The sequence below is a fragment of the Pteropus alecto genome, unplaced genomic scaffold, assembly GCF_000325575.1.
Source record: "Pteropus alecto unplaced genomic scaffold, ASM32557v1 scaffold57, whole genome shotgun sequence".
In the NCBI taxonomy this organism is placed as follows: domain Eukaryota; kingdom Metazoa; phylum Chordata; class Mammalia; order Chiroptera; family Pteropodidae; genus Pteropus; species Pteropus alecto.
Window position 1 is genome coordinate 2,803,957 of NW_006442508.1, and position 22,223 is coordinate 2,826,179.

At 34.2% G+C, this 22,223-nt stretch overlaps 1 protein-coding gene across 1 annotated transcript in view; it reads left to right on the forward strand.

Moving 5' to 3' along the window:
- The first annotated feature begins 9,641 nt into the window (after positions 1-9,641).
- The window catches only part of GRXCR1 (glutaredoxin and cysteine rich domain containing 1), a 113,863-nt gene continuing 101,281 nt past the window's right edge, over positions 9,642-22,223 (forward strand). The window contains exon 1 of the mRNA XM_006922463.1: positions 9,642-10,037. Coding sequence (XP_006922525.1) covers positions 9,654-10,037 — 384 coding nt within the window. The 5' untranslated portion in view covers positions 9,642-9,653. The remainder of the gene's footprint in view (positions 10,038-22,223) is intronic.

Here is a 22,223-nt window from a genome sequence, read left to right on the forward strand (position 1 = left end):
TAAAGATACATCAGGATTTCACTTAAATTAACTCGCTGATCCCAATTTCTACATAGCATTAGTCAGGGCAATTATTTCCAGTTTCCCGTAACCCCACACAATATTGAAATAAATCTCCTGTCTCTGGGTTATATACCTATGAGTGGTTTGCTGGGATATGGCATCCAGAATGTTTGCATCACCTGTAATTTTAGGAGGCTCTCAATTTTCCACACATTCTTCAGCATTTATGTATTTAATTAGCTTTCTGTCTATATTTTTTTAAAATAGAAACTCTCTTGTTTTAAAACTTTTTTTATGTGGACATTTTTTCATGATTTAAAATAACATTTTAATGTTTATATTTAAAATTAGATCTTCCTTATTGGACTGTCATCCTTTGTTAAACTGATATTCTATTTTGTGATATTCAAGTAAAATGTGCTTCTAAGATAGGACGTAAACAAGTTGTGGGTACCAGACCTGGCTGGTTCCAGGTCTGGCTGTGATCCAGGCTTATGGCTAGGAATAGGATCTTGGATTTAGAAAGTTACATTAGTGTAGTAGGGTGCCTGCGCCTAAAGTATGTAAATATAATTCAGCTTATTGTATCATGCATATGTGGCTGAATGCCACTCTGATATATGTGGAGCCCATGTGGTCCCCTAGGGAGCAGAATAGAAGCAGAAGCAGAAGCAGAAGCATGTTCCCTGCAATAGAAGTGCACTCCCCTCATTAAAGTTGGTGCCTGCCGTTTCATTCTCATGTTGGCCCCTCATGTATTCTTCCTGCTGGGCATCTCACCACCAAAACCTCCCTTCTCAGTCAGCTCTGCAGTGAAACAAGTCTGCAGTTAAGGTAGCATAATTGTCAAAATAATAGATTGAATTACTGATATGTGGAAATGGGTAGGGATCTACTTCTTACCAATTTTCAAGTGTTTCTAAGTGTAACTCTTTGGTTAAAGGAAACTAATGAAACTGACTGTATTAAGATAAATGATTTAATAAGTAAAAAGATAACTAAAAAGAAACAAAAACCTGACTTCCAGAGCAATTCTATACATCACATACTCTGACAATGGTGTTGACTATGGCAATAAAAACCAAGTATGAGGTATATCATGTCTCTTATGTAGAGAAAGATTCATTGGCCAGATTTACCTTAGAATAAAATTCAATAAAAAAACTTTCCCAGTTTAGCAATGTGTTTACTTTTATATGCTAAACTTCCTTGAAAATTTCCTTGTGAAGCTGAGTAAAATTAAGCCAACATTTATGTTACATTCTACAGTGATTCAATATTTTCAGGTGTCGGATGTACATATCAATTATTTTTCTACCACCTCACACTATCTCTGATACAAATTCGCAAGTTTACATTGTCAGGAAGACATTTTCAGATTATCTATGACTTGCTATAAATTGGCATTGGAGAATCCAATATTAACATATTGAGCAAGTTATCTGATATTATAAAGAATTTATTTTCATACACAAAAATTAAATAGGTCCATAGACTTTGAAAAAGAATTCTTTTTTAAGAGAAAGTTTTCAACCATTTAGATTGAAGATTTTTCTCTGTGTAGTATACAACATGACAGAATTCCAGAAATCTGAGAGTAAGAAAAAGAAGAGCAAATATATTTCTTAATAAGGGAGCTCAAATTAGGCAATACACTAAGAAATACCTCCCTTTTTTCTTGAGTATTTACCTGGAAAAAAGATAATTATTTTTCATGAAGAACATGATTTTTAAAGTACTACCAAGGAAGCTTGGGAATTTTTGGAGGTTAAAACATCCATGTTCAAATTGTTGATATTTGAACTAGATGATGACTATGTTAGTATTTGAACTGCATGATGACTTGAACTGGATGATGAATATTCTATTTGCAAACAGAACAAATTAAAGCCAAATCAGTTGATTACCTTAGAGTTCCAAGTTTATATATGCAAAAGCTTTGGAAACTGCATGAACTCATTTTGCAAAAGATAATACAAAAAATATATATATGTGGGCAAAAGCCCTCTCTTCAATGTATACTTGACATTTTGAGAGAGTTGACTGAGCTCCATGCTTTCTGGGGTAGGATGATATGCTTTTTAAGCCACAGAGCTCATAATTTATATTCCATCATGCCTTCTCTTCAGGAGAACTTTGATTTCTTCTGGGCATCCGTATGTGCTCTTAAAAAACTTTCTAGTTTATTTCTGGACTCTACAATCCCACCAAGAAAACAAGAATATCTCTAGATCTCTAAATGCACAAAGGTTCTTTTTTTCCCCTATCTTGCTAACTCCCCGTTTTTCCTCTCTTTGCCAGCTTTAACCTTCATCTCAGACAGTAGAATCAACAGTCCCCTGTTACCTTGGCAACGATGATAGGATAATAGAATTAGAATTTCCCAGTGCTCCATTCTATCATCATGCTATTGGAAGAAAAGAGACAACACAATTATGAAATATAATTTGCGATTCTTCAAACTGGCACTGTCCATTCATTTTAAATTTATGGTATTTACTGATTCAAGATAAATGTTAAATTTTCAGTGATTTAAAAATGCTTAACCAAGAGAAGAAGATAGGAAGTCTGTATCATGATATGGGTTTCTTTTATAATCAGTCAGCTTTGTATGTTTCTTGACATTCTACTTTTTCATTAATTTAAAATGAATAAATTTATTAGCAGGGTAGTCTCTAAGAGCATTGCCATTTTATCTCAATGGATTTGAAATTCTTAAGGATCTTTTTACACTTTTCACAAGAACATTCTCACTGCGGAAAAATAAATTGGCACTCTAGGGATTTACACTCCTAAGCAACCACATTAAGTATTGACATTCTGTTGAAATCTGCTGTTGATTTGGAAAACTGCACTTAATTTTTTAGGCTGATGTTTTTAACACTGTAACTTTACTTCCCTGTTCTCTTATTTGTATCCTGATTCTGGAAAAATCTCAAGGATAAACTCTGATCTTTTTGATATTTAGTAAGATAGCTTGAGTATCTCTAGGTCTAATTCAGTGTTTTTGGTGGTTTATTCATTAACCTATATTCTCAAGTGCCATGTTCATTCATCCTGTCTGACCTTTTCTCCATCCCATAGCAGTTGGATTTACTTTTAGTATGTTTCCAAGCAGAATTTTGAGAACTAAATTTCCCATGTGTAGGATAAAAATATGCATAATTTCATTCATTGATTATCTTTTTTATTAGGAGTTAAAAGATGTTAAATCCATACACCAATGTCCTGGAGTAGAAATACAGTCAGTTTAAAAATCTTTTTACCATAAAGCATATTTAAAAGTATTCTATACATAGTGACAATCTGATTGAAGAAGGATATAAAAGTGATCTTTTCCTTTCTTCCTGGTTTAAGAATCTTAGCCACACATACATTAGAAACTCCTTATTCAAGAGGAAATAGCAAAATCCTTGTTTCACGCTTGAGAACAAAGCTTGAACTTATAGTTATTGGTGTTAAGTGAACTAGATGTTTGAGTCACTTGGCTTTCATAAGTTGAAGGCAGTCAATTCAAGTTTTCAAATCTAAATAGGTAAAATTGATTCATTCCTCTTTGATCTCTTCTGGTACTTGGATCCTATAGGCCGAGTATACAATTTCCTCTCTAACATTCAACAGTTCTAATGTAGTATAGAGGTCCCTTTAATGACACCAATAGCATCATATGACTCAGACATTTTGCCTGAAAAGTTAATAAACATTATTTCTTACCTCGTGTATATAGACTAGAAGCAGGACAGAAAGAGTTGGAAGTAATCTTGTTAGTTGTTATTTACCTCTCCCTTAAATGTGAGGTCAGTCTGTCCTGACATTAAAATCTAACTTAGCTAATTTAATTCAGCAAACATTCCTCTGAACAATGTTTATGTTCAAAACATTCTACAAGATACATTGGAGGAATCAAAGACAAAAATTGAACTGTAAAAGTCTGTTTTGGGAAGCTGTTGCTCTGAGGACTCTTTATTGATCTTTCTGTATTCGTGGTTTTGTTAAACTTAGAAAACTTAGGTAATTATAAAATAGAAATGCTAGGTGCATGTTGATTCCACAACTGAGCAGCCCCAGGAGTCTGAGACAACTGTGCTCACTCACAGTTCATAACAATAGTGTGTAAGCCAGCACTGGAACCATCTACCCCCAGTACAGCTCTTAATATATAGTAAACTCCCAGTCCAGAGATGTACAGAGTGAACAAGTCTACTGGAAACTAGAGTCCTTCTCCAGAATCTAAGTGATGGCAGGCTAGTTTAGCCTTGGAGCCCTAGAATCAGACCAGAAAGAGAATGAGTTGCCTTGATTCTCTGTCAGTTATTTATGCTTGGTTTCATTCTTCTTACTGACCTCCAAACAGTATGTATATTTAGCTAGTTTAAGTAACTGATAAGAATCTAAAACTGTCATTTGTTGAGTAGCATGCTAAGTATTTCCTATACATTATTCTATTTAATCTTTCCAAACACTCTGTAAAATAAGAACTACTATTTGACAGATGAGGAAGCTGAGGTTCAAAGTAACTCAAAAGATGTCCGATCCAAGATTCAAATGCAGCATTGTTGTACCCCCAGCCCCCATTCTTAGCCATTAATCTGTAAACTAAGAAATCATCCATCTTTCTTGTTATATAATAAGACAATAGTCCTGTTTTCAAAGAATATTTTCTTGACTGCACTCAGTTATTTTCTGATTAGAAGTTCTCTGTACTTCAAATTAATAATTAAGCTGTGAATTTTGATTTGTGAATTCATGTTGGTTAAGAAAGATTCAATATTCTACAAGATGAAAAATTTCTGGGATAGCTTATTTTTCCTACTTCACTGATGGTTACTAAATCTTCTTTTCCCTCTAATCATTAATGTAGTCAGAAAGTAAAAATTGATAGGTTCTCTCTACCCAAACAAAAGTTCTGAGAATAGCCTTTGGGAAGTGAGTCAGGGTTTATCACTTTTCTAGTGACAAGTGTTGCTGGAGAGAAGACAATTACTTTTCCAAAGACTGGTAGAGTTTCTGCTTCACTTTCAGTAATCATTTTTTAATGTTTTGAAGATCAAAACGCAAAATAGTGAGTGTGATAGCTATTAAATAACAGCAAATGAAGACATGTTGCATATATTAACTGTGATTCAAGGGATTAAAAAATATGCTCCAAAGCCAGGAATATGGTTAAAATTACTCTCACCATGCAATGATAAGTACACATAGAATTGTATGTGGGCAATATTTGGAGACTGAATAAGTAAAATAATAATCATACTTTGATGTTATGCTTTCTCTACAAATAAGGTAATAATTAAATATTTATGATTAAAAAACTGACAGCAACAAAAAATATCCAGGCCTAGGTCTAGCTGCTAGGTTGCCATTTCTACTGGGAATTGAACAAAGGGTACTTTTTTCTTTGAATTCATTGTTAATAGTATTTTTCAAAATAGTTCTAGTTTGGTTAATGCAAGATTCTACCATCTATATAGCTTCCGGAATATATAATTTACTATTTTCAATAAATAGATGTCCGTTGGTGGCAAACCTAGGAATATTTGAAGTATTTCTTTGTTGGTAATATAGAAATGGTTTACAGGTTTTTGGTTTCATGTTTTGAGGAGGTTGTGTAAATTAAGGGTTAGATTAGGAGGAAAAGGTCTTCCAGTCCTATCCTTTTTTGAGAAGAACTTTGTAAAATGGGAGTCTTCAGCCATTCTGCCTTTTTTCAGTTCTTTGGACAAACCTACTGATTTTATGCCTCGGGATCTTTACACATGCAGCTGTTTGCCCATCTCAAATCTTTACATGATCAATCTTCTAATTTTGGTAGACTTTATTTAATATCTCATTTTCAGAGAGGCTTATTGTTAGATTTTTTTTTTTTTTGCCTAAAGAAGGCTCCCTTCTTTATCCATTTCATTTTTAGTAATGCTTGTTATAATTTTGACTATATATTTATTTGTTTATTGTATATTATCTCCCTACCTCTGAAGGCAGGAAACATGCCTATTATGTTCACCTGTACAAATCCAGCAACTCTCTGATGTTTAGTAGGTTCTTAATAAACACTGTTAAATGAATGAATAATTATAGGAGTACATCTGAAGGAAGAGAAGGAAATTCTTGCTGAAGGGAGGAGGCTAATTTGCAAAGCAATTAACATGTAGGCAATAATAGACTGATACAGGTAAACGGTGGCAAATGGAATAGTTAGAAGTTGCTTTATTGACATTAAGTAGCTGGGAACAAATTGTAAACAGAATGAGAATGCACATTGTGGAGAAAAATCGTTGTCTTATATTGGAGATAACTAGTAATTTAATTTGGTTATTTTAAGGAAAAGGGATTCTATATGAGCTTAAAGTACACTGCATTGAACTCTGTTTTGCTTAAGCTTATGTTACTAATGAAAGGCATGGGCATAATATTATATATATTTGTATTTACCATAGTATCTTGCAATGTCTTATCCTTGGGGCCACTCAACAGATACTTGTGGAATACTCATTGCCTGAATGAAAAAGAATTTATCCACTGAAACTAACAGCTTGATTTTTATTTTAGCTTAAGATAAGTGTGTGAGTTCTAATTATCAAGGGCATATTATCTAACAGGGTATATATCTTCTCAAACTAGCAGATACTTCCTTATACTTGTGGCAGGGTGGATTTTAGTCTACTGAACTTTCTGTTAATTCTTGAAAAAGAAATGATTCTTACCTAGTCTCGTTATTTTAAAATATCATATAAAATATTATATATACATACTATATATTTAACATAAAAATTTAAAATATCACAATTTTTTTAGTCATTCTAATGAATTCTCTCTATCTTTCATATATATTTAGTGACTGTAAGCTTGTATAGCCATTGTCTTGCTTATTCAGGCTAGAATTAGTTATTTTCATTCAGAGGATACACAGTATATGTGTACACCATCGCAGACATATTGAGTGATAGTTCAAGATACTTTGCAAGCACAACTTCCTGAGGAAGATATTGTCTCCATTTTACTGATGGGAGAAATTAAATAATTGGGTAGTGGAAAGAATGTTCCTGCTATGTCATGGTGGAATTTGAACCTAGTTCCTTTGACTCCACAGTTTTGCTCATGCTGCAATACAGTTTCCAACTCAAAGACTGGAAAGGTGGAGCTGAGGCAGATTAAATGAGGTGCTCAGGACAAAAAAATAATTGGAACAAACACGGAATTTTCATTTTTTCCCCTTGATTAGGCTAATATTCATGCTCTCCCCACTAACTACTGTGTATTCTGAAAGATCTGGACATTTGGATGTAAAGATGCATTAGTAATTTTCTTCTGCCCCAGTACATATTTCCTCACTTAAGTTCTCTTGTTATATACTTTCACTATATATATTTTTTTACTTTGCTGAGTTAAAGCCACTTTATAGCATCACTTAGATATAGTTGATGTAGCGCTCTCTCTCTCTCTCCCCCTCTCTCACTCTGTCCCACTCTTCTTTTATCTCTCCCTCTCCCTCCCCCTTTCTTTTTTGGCATTATATAGAATTCTCTAACATTTGATTCCCATTTTGACTATCTATGAGGTAGAGATTCTCATTTTTTCTTTCTCTTCTCTTCAGTGAGAGTTCTATATGAAGAAAACATTCAGAATGAAAGTCATCAATAGCATTTAAAGTTGGGAAACTATAATAAATGACTACTTATCAACTTGATAAAGAAATCATTGAAAAATTGGTAATATTAAATGTTGGCATTGGCAAGAGTACAGTAGAGTAGGAACTTGTATACTAGTAGAAGTGTAATTTATACAACTTTTTTTTTTTACAATTAGCAGTTTGCATCGAAAGCTTCACATTTTAAAATATCCTTCCCAATAAATTTTACCCAAATGATTTTATACTAAAGAACACTGAGTTTTGAGCAAGGATATTCAGTACAGCATTATTTTACTAAATATTTAAATAATTTAAACAACTAGCAATCCAGAAAGAATAAAATAAAATATGATACAACTATTAAGGGGACTTTTAATACACATTAAATTCACATTTTTAAGAAATAAAAATATAAGAAATGACTCATTATATAATGTTGAATGAAAAAAAGCAATATACTAAATAAATGCAGATGATTTTATATATAAGAGCACTTAGATTCAGCTGTTCTAACAACTCTTTAATCAATCTCCATTGCTTAAAACAATAAAGTCTTATTTTTTGCTTATGGTGTAGTCCAAAGCAGATTGGTGGTGGTCGTGAATTTCTCTGTTACTCTGACAAGCTCAGTATATGCTTTCAAGATTACAAGGGTCAACCAGCTAGCAAATGAGGAAGGAAGAGAAATAGCACAGACAGAGCACTCTCTGCCTTAACTGCCTTGGTCCACAAGTTATGCATCATTTTTACTCATATTCCATCAGTGAAAACTAGGCACTTTTGCCCTCTTCCCTTAAATGCACAAGGCTAGGCAGTGCTGTGAACATCATAACATCTCATCTTCAAACACACTGGAAGAAAATTAGCAAAATTATGAACATCTCTTGAGATTGCGATTTTTATTTTCAACTTTGTGTTATTATTTTTTGTTTTCTAAAATAAATTCATAATTAGATAACGCTATAAACATTAAAAACCTTGAAGTGCAATGTGAGGACCAGCTGCATGTCTTCTCTGTAGGTACAGAAAGGTTTGGATATTCACTATAGTGTAAGTTTCAACATGGCTCTGTATCTTAAGAGATTCTTCTGGTGTCTGCCAAGGTGATAGAAAATACACCAAGCACAGCATAAGGAGGACCCTTCTCTATGCATGGGTGATTTTGATATTATATTTATCAGTGCTGATCACCTGGATTGCTTTGGCTGATCTGGCTGGCTTGAGGGATTTTCCATTCTTCCCTCATTGTTTCGTATGTTTCCTTTCCAAATCTTTCCCTCTGTCCAAGAGAACAATGTTTTCTACTAGCAGAAGTGGGAAAGTAACAAAGCAGAAGTTCTTTGTTTTCATAGTGTGTTAAAAAGTTATTCTTTAGAAAAACTGCTGTGCATGAAGATGTAGGTTGAAATTCATCTTATACAATGTAGGTGAGGTCTAATTGATGATTTAATGAGCACAAGTAATGATAGCTCTATGCAGAAATATAGCATGTTTACTGTCCTTTTTAAAGATTGTTTGGAGTGAAAGACAGAAGAAATAAGCACTGTGAGAAGACTATGACATCTCTGATCCTATATATTTGATTCTATATTTTATCTCTGGCATCCACTCTGGACAATAAACTGTAGAGATATATCTGTCACTGAGATCCTTTTCGACACTCACTATTGGCTTCAAAATTCAATTCTTTCATTTCCTTGCCCACACTTATTTTCTATTTCATTGCATGCCACTTTCTTGCACTTGTCCTGTTAAAGAATCCACCATGGCTATTTAATATTTAAAGCCTGGGATCATTTTGCAAGTTTTAGTTTAAAGGTAACCATAGCACACTCACACTCATTCATTATTAATAGCAGAGATGCACCTAAGTTCCTGGGAATCTTCTTTCCTTTCAATGTTAGTTTCATATGAGTGCTGCTGTCACTAGAATTAGGCTTTCATACTGCTATCTGGCAAGTAGACTAATGCAATAACAAGGGATCCAGAATTATATGAACTGTTTATTTGGGTAGATGTGACCATGCTGAAAAGGGAGATGAAGCCGGAAAGTGACAGGCCACGGAAAGTCCGGTTTCGGATCGCTTCATCTCACAGTGGGCGAGTTTTGAAGGAGGTGTATGAAGATGGGCAACCATCAGGCTCTCTGGATTCTGAATGTGCCAGTATTTGTGGCATAGATGGACTAAGTGAGTCTGATGGACAACAAAATGGCCACATAGGATCAGAAAGTGATGAGCATGAGAATGACCAAGATAATTTGCTGATGTTAGCAAGGGCTGCCAGCGAGAAGTGTTTTGGTACAAGAAGAGTCAACATTTTAAGTAAAAATGGCACAGTCAGAGGCGTCAAATACAAAGTGAGTGCTGGTCAAGCTCTATTTAACAATTTGACCAAAGTATTACAGGTAAGTCATTGCACTTTGCTCTTCCTGAACTTTGTTCCTAACTCACCCTCTTGACACCTCTCTGTTCTCCAGTTTAAAGCAAGCCTCTCCTATTTATGACCCCTACATACTTCATGAGTCACTTTCTCATCTAAGATACTGTCTCAACAGCCATTGATTAAAACACAGGGTTATTATGCTTAGCAAGCTAGATTGACTTCTTAAAGCCAAATTTCAAACATTTAAGGAGTCTTTTCTTCCACTGTGTAATGAGTGAAACAACATATCTATTTCTTAGCTGGGAAAAAAGACAGACAGTACTGTTTAAAGCATCTGAGAAAAACTTAGAAGTTTATTTCTGGTTTATCATCTTTAAGATACCAAGTTAGCATTTACCATTATTTGTATAGATATTTAAACCAGAAAAGTTTGCTGCATTCAGTGGGGTTGGATTCAGTTGGACTGCTACAAAGATATAAAGGCTAACTTTGCCTTTTTTCTGTTCCTGAAGAGTTTACTGTTTTCCTTTGAGGTTAATTTGTCCTTTAGAATTTGTACAATAGTACTTACAAAACTTATTCCTCTATAAAAGTACAGACTGAGACCCAGATTTTTATAATAAAAAATTGTCCTTAAAATGTGATTGATTCTGCACAGTAATGTAGGAACGTATTATTCAGGTCTCGGGCCTTTGGCAATGATCTAACATTAAGACAAGTTTTTGAAATTGCCTGGAAGTATTGGTAAATGATTTTCTGTTTAAAACAGGCATCATATTTCAGGAATGGAATTCATAATCACTATCATTAAGGTAGCAAACCAATATTTTTCATTTTAATATCATTTTATATTATTCTCAATATTTAAATAAAGTGATATCTTGTGATGAATTATTCAATGACTTGGCGTTATATAAAGCTGCTGGAATGGTAGGGAGAAAAGATTTTTAAAAAGGTATTTGACTATTTTTCATTTCAAAGGAAGTATTTGGAAAGATCACACTATGAGAATTAAAGAAAAAATAATTAAATGGTAAAAGCGGTTAAGACCAAAGGTTCTTTTCATATATGAGACTTACCTGTGCAGGATTTTACAGATTAGGGATTGGGATGGGGGACCAAAAATCAGAAACTGATAACTGTGTTTTACTATATTGGAAACAATTTCGAATAGATTTCTAGAGATGTGACTATTAAAATGAAATCATTTTAGTGGCCTCTGTATTTTACTGAATGTAGAAATTATTACTGCCAATGTATAGAACAAGACTCTAGGACAATTACATTTAAAAAAGATTGCATTCATTGTGATTAATTTAGCTTGTCATGATTTGTATTGCTTTATGATTTGGAGAGTTATTTACAAAACTGCTGTAATTACTGTACCAATTTTGTACTTTGATTTGAATTTGTTCACATATCTCAAAAACTATCATTTTTGAGTAAATACCTTAAATCTTCAAAACCTATAAGAGAAAAACTTTTCTTCCATGTGACTCTATTAAGATAATGCTATAAATTTGCAAATAAGAAATAGAGGAAATTTCGAGTCAAAATTTTAGTATTACATTCGGTTACAATATTTACTTGTATACTTTTCTATGCATAATTCCATTGCCCTTCCTTTTTTTAAATAGAAAAAATCCAATAATGCTGTCATTTTCTAGTAATTTAACTCCATTTCCTTTACCCTCTGCATTAAGAGGACAATAGTGGTTGCTAGCAGAGGTCCCTCAAAGTCTTTGATATGTAATCTTTTATTTTTCATCCAGCTGGCCCTTCTTTTTTTATGATGTGGGTAAAATAATCATAATATTGTAGGTATTCACAAATTTTGGCCATCATCATTAGCTTTTCATCATCATCATCATCATCATCATCATCATCATCATCATTATGGAATGTTCTCTGATCTTTCCAGAATAAAACATAAGTTAAAGGAACTCCTATCTTGGATTAGGGCTGCCAACTGCACAATTTCAAAGATCTCTGTGCATCTCATTGCCTGTATGAACAGCATACCCTAGAGTTGTGCAATACAATCTACACAGCATTTGATAGAGAGCTGCCTTGAATGCTTGCTGCTTGCTGAAGGATGTGTATGTCATAAGTGGTGATAATTATCTTAGGCATATGTCTTAGAATAATTTAGTATGTTCCCGCAGGCATCTCACAATGTAGTAGCAGAGAAGTCCCAGGGGCTAAACGTGGAAGCTATAATTTAATTATTCCCATACATAAATATGAGACCAGATGTGACTCTCCCCTAGATCTTTTTATATTTTCCATATTGGAAAGTAAGCAACAAACTTAACTAGACGTAACTGTAAATGGAAATTTCTCTCAGGGAGGGAAAAGTGAGGAGTTGTATCTTGGATATTTGATTAAGGTTCCAATGCACAGGCAATCTTATTAAAGCAAGGGACTGTGACTGAAGAAACAGTCAGGTCTTTCTTCTGTTTGAAGTTATAAAATCTTAAAGTGCTCAACTTGAAACTTGAGAGGAAGCTCCAAATATAAATAAAACCTTTCAAAGACCCTGTGAATCAGTTCCTCTCTCTTATTTTCCCATTCTGTTATTCTTGTCTCATAAAGCATTGACATGTGCCATGTAAACATTTCAGCTGTGCTGAGCATAATCATTGAGATTATTTACTTAAAACATTTTTACTTCTTAGCAGTATGTATTTAAAAAGTTGTCTGTAAAGTATATTAAAGGTATTTGTCAATGAATATACCTTATGGAATTCTGGGAATTGAGTTTGTTAAAGGTAGTGATGGACCAGGAAGCAAAGAGAGAGGGTCACTTGGATTCTCAACAGGGCTTCGTAGAGGGTGGCTTGCTGGTCCTTTGGCAAATTGCTGAAGAACCTCTAGTTGGTATAGATTATCTCTCTTTAGTTCCAGACACTTGACTTCAGCTCTTACAGAGATGACAAAAATTTAATGCTCAAGAGAGGCCAATTTAGAAATCTGAAAACCTAGAATCTATTAATGGCTTGGAAATGTGTATTTATTAGAAGCTTTTTAGGTTGTTCTTACATACATTAAAATTTGAGAATCGTTGACCGAGAGCAGTTTCCTAGAGTTAATAAACATATTTCTGAATGTCCTTTGTGTTTTCAATATTTAATGAGGAAAACAAAGAAGATATGTATCGATCTATGATTTGTTAGATCTCCAGGAGGATCTTTCCTGAGCCCAAGATAAATAAAGATTTCCTGACAGCCATGTTTTCTATTGATATTCTAATTTATCAGTTAGTTGGTTTAGGGACAGGCCCAGAAATCCTGCCAGCACACTCTAATGTAGGTGTAATGTTTTTGTTATTTTAAATAAATTCTTCTGTAAGGATATTTCTATCTAGATAAATGGTTTTATTCCTCATTAATGGAAAATTTTAGAAAGAAATTATTTTTTTTTATTTTGTAAAGCAATCACTGTTACCTCATGCAAGACAAGTTACAAAACCACTCTCATAACCCAGTTTGAGATTAAATTTGAGATACACCTACCTTGCTTTAATAGCAACATATTTCCAAAATCTTTTAGGGTGGGTCAATGATGCAGATAATTAAAGTTGTTTATTTTTTTAATTTATTTTTATGGGATTAAATTTCAGACAGTAATTAAATTTCAGTTAGTAATCTTTTCTTGACCTTTTCTTCAAACTTGTATATTTTGTTAGAATCTTCTACTGAATTTCCACAATTGTAATTTCCTATTTTTTTACAAATTTAAATTTATTATATAGAGAAAAATAGATACAAAGAAGGAAAATAATTATTCCATATGCTATAATTTGGTGACTCCTTTAAGAACTCAAGCATGTATTCTCCATCTATGTATGCATAGATGCACGTCTGTGGTTAGTATGCTTATATTTATGAATATTCTAACATTTCAAAAAAATAAAATAAAAATCCTATTGCATTTGCAGAATTATTTGCATTTTGTAAAAGGTTTTCACATATACTATTTTAGTTTAGTGTACCCAAAATTTTGTGAAATAATCAGGAAAATTATTATAATGACTATTTTTAGATAACTATGTCAAAGAAATCAAGTGTCTGGCCCAAAGCTAGTAATATAAGAACTCTGCCTTTCTCTGTTTTAGCTTTGTTCATTTTTAAAAGTATAATGCTGTATACAAAAACTCCTGACTTTACCTTTTGAAGTGCTATAATTACAAATATGAAGATTTATAAGATTATATCATATTATGGAATAATCTGATCTTTTAAAAGTTCAACAATTGGTTAGCAGATTATAAAATTCATCATTTATTGAATGTTCAATCTTCACCTAGGGAAGGTTTTTTGGCAGAGTTAAATTGCTTCAATTCAGTTTTAAGTTGTATTTTTCAAAATTTATTAAACTTATCTCTATATCATCATTGGATTAAACTGTCATGAGATTGCAAGGGTCACCAATAGAAGAGGATGAATTGATTATCTCAAGGAAGACTTCTGCTCAGCTTTGTTTACTAACTTTAGGATTAATAATATTAACAGCAGTTTCTGGCTGTGCTTATTATCCATCTCTGGTTCACTGAATCTAGATTGGTAATAGAATCATATTCCAGTGAAAACAAGGTGATACTCTTGATGACTTCTTGGTCCTAGCAGTTTATTCAGACCACCCTGGAAAAGCAACAATAGTAACAACAATAATAGTAAACATTTATTAAGTATTTACTGAATGTCCAGAACTGTTACTATTTATGCACATAGACATAGTTATTTCTCATAGCAAATTATGAAGCAGTATCATTAAACAATTAATAATTCAAGATTCTTCTCTGTGGATGAAACATTAAGTTTTATCCAGAGGAATTTTTATGTAATGTTCTATCAAAATAAATATCTACTAATGGAAATATTGCCTTTTTAACTATTAAAAGTAGGCAAGAAACTAGGATTTTTGATACAATTCCAGATGATACAAGAAACTATGTTAAGAAATTACGTGACTTATCAGAGAAGAAGCAGGAAATAAGTACCAAAATGAGTTGGTACTACAGATATATTTTTATATACAATTAAAGAATTGCAAACTGGTAGACCTTGGAATCCCTGTGACCACTTTCCACATATCATCTTTTTGCTACTCTTGATCATAGCCTTTGGCACTTATGTTAATTAAGACCTCAATAATTTTTTTGAGTTGGTAGATTAAGTGAAATTCTTTTAGGAAAGTGCTTATTTTCCTCTTTTCTATCTCTTTTGGTTTCTGAGATTTCCCGTACTGGATAGCAATAGAATTTGCATGGTGAAGTGTTAGTGGCTTGCTCTATTCAATCCTTTCCATTGTGTATTATTTCAATATTCTTTTAGTGATTCATTTAATAAACATTTACTGCCTATCTATTATGGAACAGGCACTATGCTAGATAATTTGAAGAATAAAACCTAATTTCTGCCTTTGTGGAATATTCAGTAGTGTATTGCGAATGGTTGTGTAAAGTGATTCCTGAAAGAATTCAGATATAAAACTCGATTTTGTTCCTCATCACCATAGGATTCTTCCTGTTTCTTTCCTTGTTGGCCTAACATACTTAGCTGCTGCGTTTTTCTAATGCTTGTATTTTTCCCCTTTTAGTCTTTCTCTTATTAGACTATAATTTTACTGCATCCCTTTCTTCAATTTCTCTTGCTTTCTTTCTATTTTAATTCTCTCTCCAGGCCTAATAACTAAAGAGTAATCTTTATAATTAGTGAGTCATCTTGATCCCACAAGTCTCCAGATGTCAATAATGGTGACCTCGACCACAAGCACAGACTTATTCAAGTTGTGTAAATTTTATTAAAATTTTCTCTCTTTAGTTCAATGAATATCTAATTGGAATATCACTGTTTCTCCTTATTTATCAGACCCTTGTATCGTCATGACATTTTAATTTGTGGGAGCTTGCTTTTAATTGCTTGAAGCTTAATCCTGTGAATTTATCTGAAGTCTGACTTAAAACAACATGCTGAGCAAAACTACAGATTCCACAAAAATGACTTGGAACTGCTTAATGAATTCTTACTGGCAGCCTATGGTTACCACATAAACAGGGAATTAGCACTTGATGTTTCCAAACAATATAACTGCAGGACTAGATAAACATCCTTTGGGTGGTCTGGTCATGTCCACAGAGTTTCCAATATTTTCTCTGAAACTCAGTATTTTCAATTTTCATAAAAGCAATATAAATATTTAATAATCTATAAATTGACACATTATAAAAATATTTCAATTTGTGCAATCATTATTGTCTGGAAGGAATTTAAAAATTGTAAATAAAAAAGAATTTAAAAAATTATGAACAGAATAAAATATCATGAAGAAATTTTTGGTTAAGGGAATTTTATTTACATATACAAATCTATTCAACTAAGATTTGTGATCTCTTTGATTAATTTTATTTTTCTAATAATTCATTATCTCACCTAATTGCTGACAAATTATTTTTGTCTTAGGACATTCCATTAGAAGGAAAGATGTACATTTTGTTCACGTAACACTACTACACTGTTAATAGAAAAGTTATAGAAGTATTCTTTATTTTATTGATTCTTAAACAAAATCACATCATGAAAAAATTGTTTTTTTTTTTCTGGATCTTTTATGTAAGTAGTGGTATGTAATTAAAGATCTCTATTATATAAAAACTCTGCAAGCTTGACTAGTCCATAAAGTAGAGTAGTGAAAGTCAAGGCATTGATTTGGAAGAGACAGCTTTTGTTAGAAAAGAAGGCACTGAGGAATTATGCTCTAAAAGGTCAGTGGAAAGAGAATAGAGAGAAAATCTGAGTATTAAACCATTGGATGGGCTGTTACTTCAGGGTAATTTGGTGGGTCTAGAGATTGAAGGTAGGGGCTTCATGGATTAGAGCGTGGTCAACATAGAGAAGCTCTAGGCAACCCTGCTCACTAGTGCCTCAGAACCAGCCCCTGCTGTCAGAGCAGCTATCCTGACCTGCATATTACCTTTGGTGTACAGCCAGGTTCATGTCCTCTTATGACTGTCTCATGAGCACTTTCTTTTGACAGCTACTAGCACATTCCTTGTGAAGCATCTGGCAGAAGTGATGCCCTTTCATATCCCAAGATTCTGCTGAACTCCGTCCAAACTGTTCCAAGAAACACTCCTTTTTCAATGACACAAGATTCATGATTTTTTTCCAGAAGTAAAAAAGCAGGGCCTTTGGTGTCCATATTAATCATGCTGGTTATGTGAAAAATAAAGCCTGCAGTATCTCTATTTAGGAATGATTGAACAATGATAATTACTAACCTAGCGTATTTGTTTTCTGTTGTTGTTTAAACAGTTTGCCACAAACTTAAAACAAATTTATTACTTTACAGTTTTAGAGGTCAGAAGTCTGAAATGAGACTTACGGGGCTAAAATTAAAGTTTTAACAGGGCTGTGTACTTTCTGGAGGTTTTATGAAAGAATCTATTCCCTGCCTTTTCCAGCTTTTAGGGGCTGCCTGCATTTCTTGGTTCATGGTCCTGCATCACTCTGACCTTTGCTTTCATTGTTACATCTTTTTCTCTAACTCTCCTGCCTCCTTCTGTCCCTTTTAAAGACCTTTATGATTACATTGGGCCCACTGGATAATCCAGAAAAATCTTTCCATCTCAAGATCCTTAATGCAGTCATGTCTGCAAAGTCACTTTTGCCATTTAAGGTAATATACTCATAGGTGTGGGGATTAAAATATGGACATTTTTAGGTGCCATTAGTCTGCCTAACATACTTGGTAGGTATGGTAAGCTTATTTTGTCTACAAGAAAACTAAACTAAGGCTCTGAGGTAAATAAATTATTGGCTACATTTTTTCATCCCCCTGCAGTAGCATCATACATAGATGCCCTTTTGCCATGGCCATCTGAGGACAGGAGCACACTTCTACAGCCCTTGACTTTATTCTGGCCACATGACTTCTTTTGAACAATGAGATAGTAATAGATGTGGCAGATGCAGAAGATTGAAATGTCCATGTATGGTTAGATTTGCCTTCTTGCATTCCTTCCATTACCAAAAGAAGGACATGCTACAGAAGGCCAGCCAGGCTCAGAAGAGTGAGAGACGCAAGCCCTGAATAGCTTAGCTTAGATCAGTTGATGGCCGCCTATCCCTCAGACTCATGAGTGAGCAATAAATGCTTAATGTTGTATTTCACTCAGTTCGAGGTGGTTTGTTAAGCAGCAGAAGAAAACTGGTACAAGCTCACAACTATCGAGTACCTTGCTCAAAGTCACATGATGGTAAGTGATAAAACTATCAGAATGTTTGACTCTAAAGCTTGGGTTCTTATTCACTAAGCAACTAGTGTCCAACCACTCACCCACTGCCCAAGTTTTCTCCACAATCTTTCTGCCAAGTTCTTGTCTAGATTTGATGGGGATTCTTAGAGGCAAGAGATTCAGGACAAAATTTCAAATCTTCTCACCATCTTATAGATATTGAACCTACTGACTGATCAAACTAGGATAGAGTGAAGACCACCTGTCACTAACTTCTAAGAATGTAGCTTAAGATTAAATTAATATTGTTGGTGGCCACATCACAGTGTTGCAATGTTGGCTTGTTTATTCATTTAAACATCTTTTACTCATTTAAACATTTAAACATCTCATTTAAAAGTTCATGAAGTTAAAACTTTTAGTCTTATAAAACATCTATTTTTTGCTTTAATGTAATATTGTTAGTTTCTTTCTTACATTTACATACAGGACTCTACATTCAACAAAATTTCATTTTATTGGATTAGTCTAGGCCATCAAGACATTTTTGACTCCTTTCCTCACTAGTTGTGGTCTGCAAGATATACAGGCTTATGAGGGACCAGAAAATCTAAGACTAGTACTGGTTTAAGGATCTATCTTCACCGCTGCTCCCTCTACTCTGTGAAGCTACAGGCAGCCCATGAGGCCCTTCACATCACATAAGTCCTTTCCCAGGATGCCCAATTTTTACTTCTTTCAGCTCTTCAAACTACCCAGTATCATCACCTTTATGTCCAGGTTCTTGAAAACAGGTCTATCAGTTACTCCCAAGGGCAAGAACTCATAGTAATCAAAGCCCCACTTTTCTTTGTGAGAGAAAGAAGGGACAAATATCAAAATTCTCTATAGTGTCTTAAATGATTTTTGTGCTTGCTTTCCCCACATTAATGGGTAAGAGTATTGTTCTCTGGAGTAAAATGGCCTGGTTTCAGATGCCGAGTCTGCCATTTCCTATTTGGGTATTCTGGGGAAATTTATTCTATAAACTCCAGTTTCTTTACTGGTAAAGTGAGGATATTGATAGTGATTATTCTCTATTAAATAAGTGAACTATTATGTATAAAGCATTTTGCACAATGCCTGGTACATTGTAAGGGCTCAATAAATACTGTTATTATTTTTATTATTCATCCCTCAAACAAATTGTAAATTAATTATTGCTAAGAACTTTATTAGACAATGAGTATGTAGAGATTAATAAAGAATGATTTCTGTCCTCAGAGAAACTAAATTCTTTCTTATGAGGGAGACAAACTCATAGTTACTGTAAAATATGATAAGTACTTAGGAACTTGCTGGGGGATAGAGGCAAGATATCTTATAGAGATCGTGTTCCTCCTCACATAACACCTTTAAAATATGTGGAGAGACTTGGCTCACTCCTTAAAAAGCTTCATGGTACTGCGAGCTTTACTGGTGGAACTCACTTCCCTTTGGGAAATCTTAGCTGCTGCTTCTAAACTTGGCTTAACCCCTGCCACACAAACCTGCTTTCCCAAGGCTAATTTCTCTGTGAGAGATCCTGTCTTGGCTCCTGCCCATAACTCGGCCTTTTTCTTGGATTCTCTAGTTTTACCCTCCCATGGCTACTCGTTTGTCAGCCTGGCTCTGCTGCACTTGGCTCCATACCTGTGAGTATAGCCAGCCACCCACATGCCTTGTGTCTGAGCAACCTCTACAACACCTGTCATCCTGAAAGCCTGGCCTGCTCCTTCTGGATAGACACAGAGATAGACACAGACTCTGTCTTTTTGTTAGCAATAGCCTGGATTGATTTGTAATGCTTTTCAACACGAATCCAGGTAATTATTTGTACCTATATGGGATGTGCTCTGCTATGAGCCACAGAGTAGTCCACTAGACATGGCTTAAAATGCACAGACATTTATTATATCATTTAAGAGATTTAGAAGAGGCTGTTGCTGAGGTTATTTAGTGGCTTGATAATGTGATAAACAATCCATTTCATGTTGCTCTTCTCTTATCCTTAGCTTGTTTGTGATGTTTGCTCATGGATTAAAAATGGCTGCCATAGCTTAAAGCTGGGGCAGATTCACAAACAGAAGGGGAAGGGTGGTAAAGAGAACTTTCTTAGTAGGTGTGCCTCTTCTATCAGAAAGGTAAAGAAAATTCCAGAATCTTTCTGGAAGCATTTTTGTACATTTCATTGGTCAGAATAGGGTCTTATTATATAATAAGAGGCTGGGAATGTGAGTTTATGGTATTCCCTCAATGGTAGAAGAGAGCTTGGAGCATGGAGTTGAAAACATCTCCTGGACAAGTAAGTAACGGCACCTGCCCCACCATTATTTGAGAACTTTGGCAAGACTTATTTTTTATTTTACGCAATTTAACTCACATTGAATTAGGCTACTTGAATTACAAAACCGTTTTAATAGTGATCTTATGTCATGATCTGTGTACATTTATTTTGCCTGTCCTTTTTTTTCCCCCCTCTGTCTTTCCAGATTTGTTTTTTCTTAATTTTTTATTTTTTTCAGTATTCATTCCTTTTGATTTCCGGCTGCTATCTATATTTTTTCAGGCCTAAAGCCTTTTACCTGGTGGATTTAATTGCTCTAACACTAGAACTTCGGGAACCATCAAGTAACATTATGGATGCTAAACAATTTATTATTAACTAGCAGTAGTGAAGGTGTTAGTATATTAGTTATCTACTATATCTATAGTGGAGTGCTAATTGTGTAATTTTAAAAAGGTACATTTGAACTAAGCTGAGCAATCTAAAACAGAAAGGAATTTCCTCCAAACAATGTGCATTGCTTTGATTTTTCCCTCCTGCTTTAAATCAAAAACAAACAAAATAAAACACAAAACACAATCATTGCAGAGTCACAGCAATTATTCCCACAGCCGCTTCCTTCACTCCTCCCCTTGGAAGCCAATCACCTCAGGGGCTCCGCAGTCAGCAGGGTGGAACTCATTTCACATTTGAGAACAATGATAGAAAAGCTCTCTGCATTATGATGTGAACTCATTTCACATTTGAGAACAATGATAGAAAAGCTCTCTGCACCTAGAAATTATTTTAGGTGCTTTTCTTGTAATATTGTTTCTTTAATCCTCAGAGCAAATTTGCAAGGTGGATATTAACTTGTTTTACATTATATGAGCTGATAATATCCTAATTTGATTTAAAGGACCATGTAAAAATATTTGTCCCCAAATATTTTAGACTTCATTTTGATCTGCTGCATGAAATTTTTCCTATTATTTTTCCTACTTTCCTACTCTAGAGATCTCCATTGTCTTAAATGTCATTCCCTAGAAATAACCTAATATTAGATTCTTGTGTAAAGTGATTTATTAAGAGAGCACTCTTAGAAAAAATAGGGAGAAAGAAGCAGATTAGGGCGGGGAAAGAAAGCTAAACAAGGGAGTGATCTTGGCTAGATACCAGTTTCAGCATGGACACTTACAGTACAAATTGCATCATGGATTTGGGCCCACCTTGCAGCAAGGAGCTGGCATTTTGTATGCCTGTGTCAGTCTGTCATTGGCCATTGGCTCTTTGTGCACACGCACATGTGTGTATCTGTGCCAAGGCATCACCTATTGAGCTATTTATCCAGTAAAAGGGGAAGTGTGACCTTTAGCAGCCAATATTTACAGTAGCTGGGGGTGGGTCAATCAGCATTGTGAAAGAAATCTAGGAACATCATCTACTACAGTTCTCATCTTACACTATTCAGAATTAGTTGCTTCGTTTCTTAAATTTATTCCATTCACACATAGCCTTGCCACAATTACTGGGAGAATTAGTGGAATGAATTATAGCCCCCATACTGGAGTTGGTTGTGATGTAATAACTGACATTTATTTTTTCCCTCTTTTACTGTCCATTTTACATGCTCGTTCTCTTAGCTAGCATTTCTACTTATCTAGGTGGCTTGTATGATTTTCAGT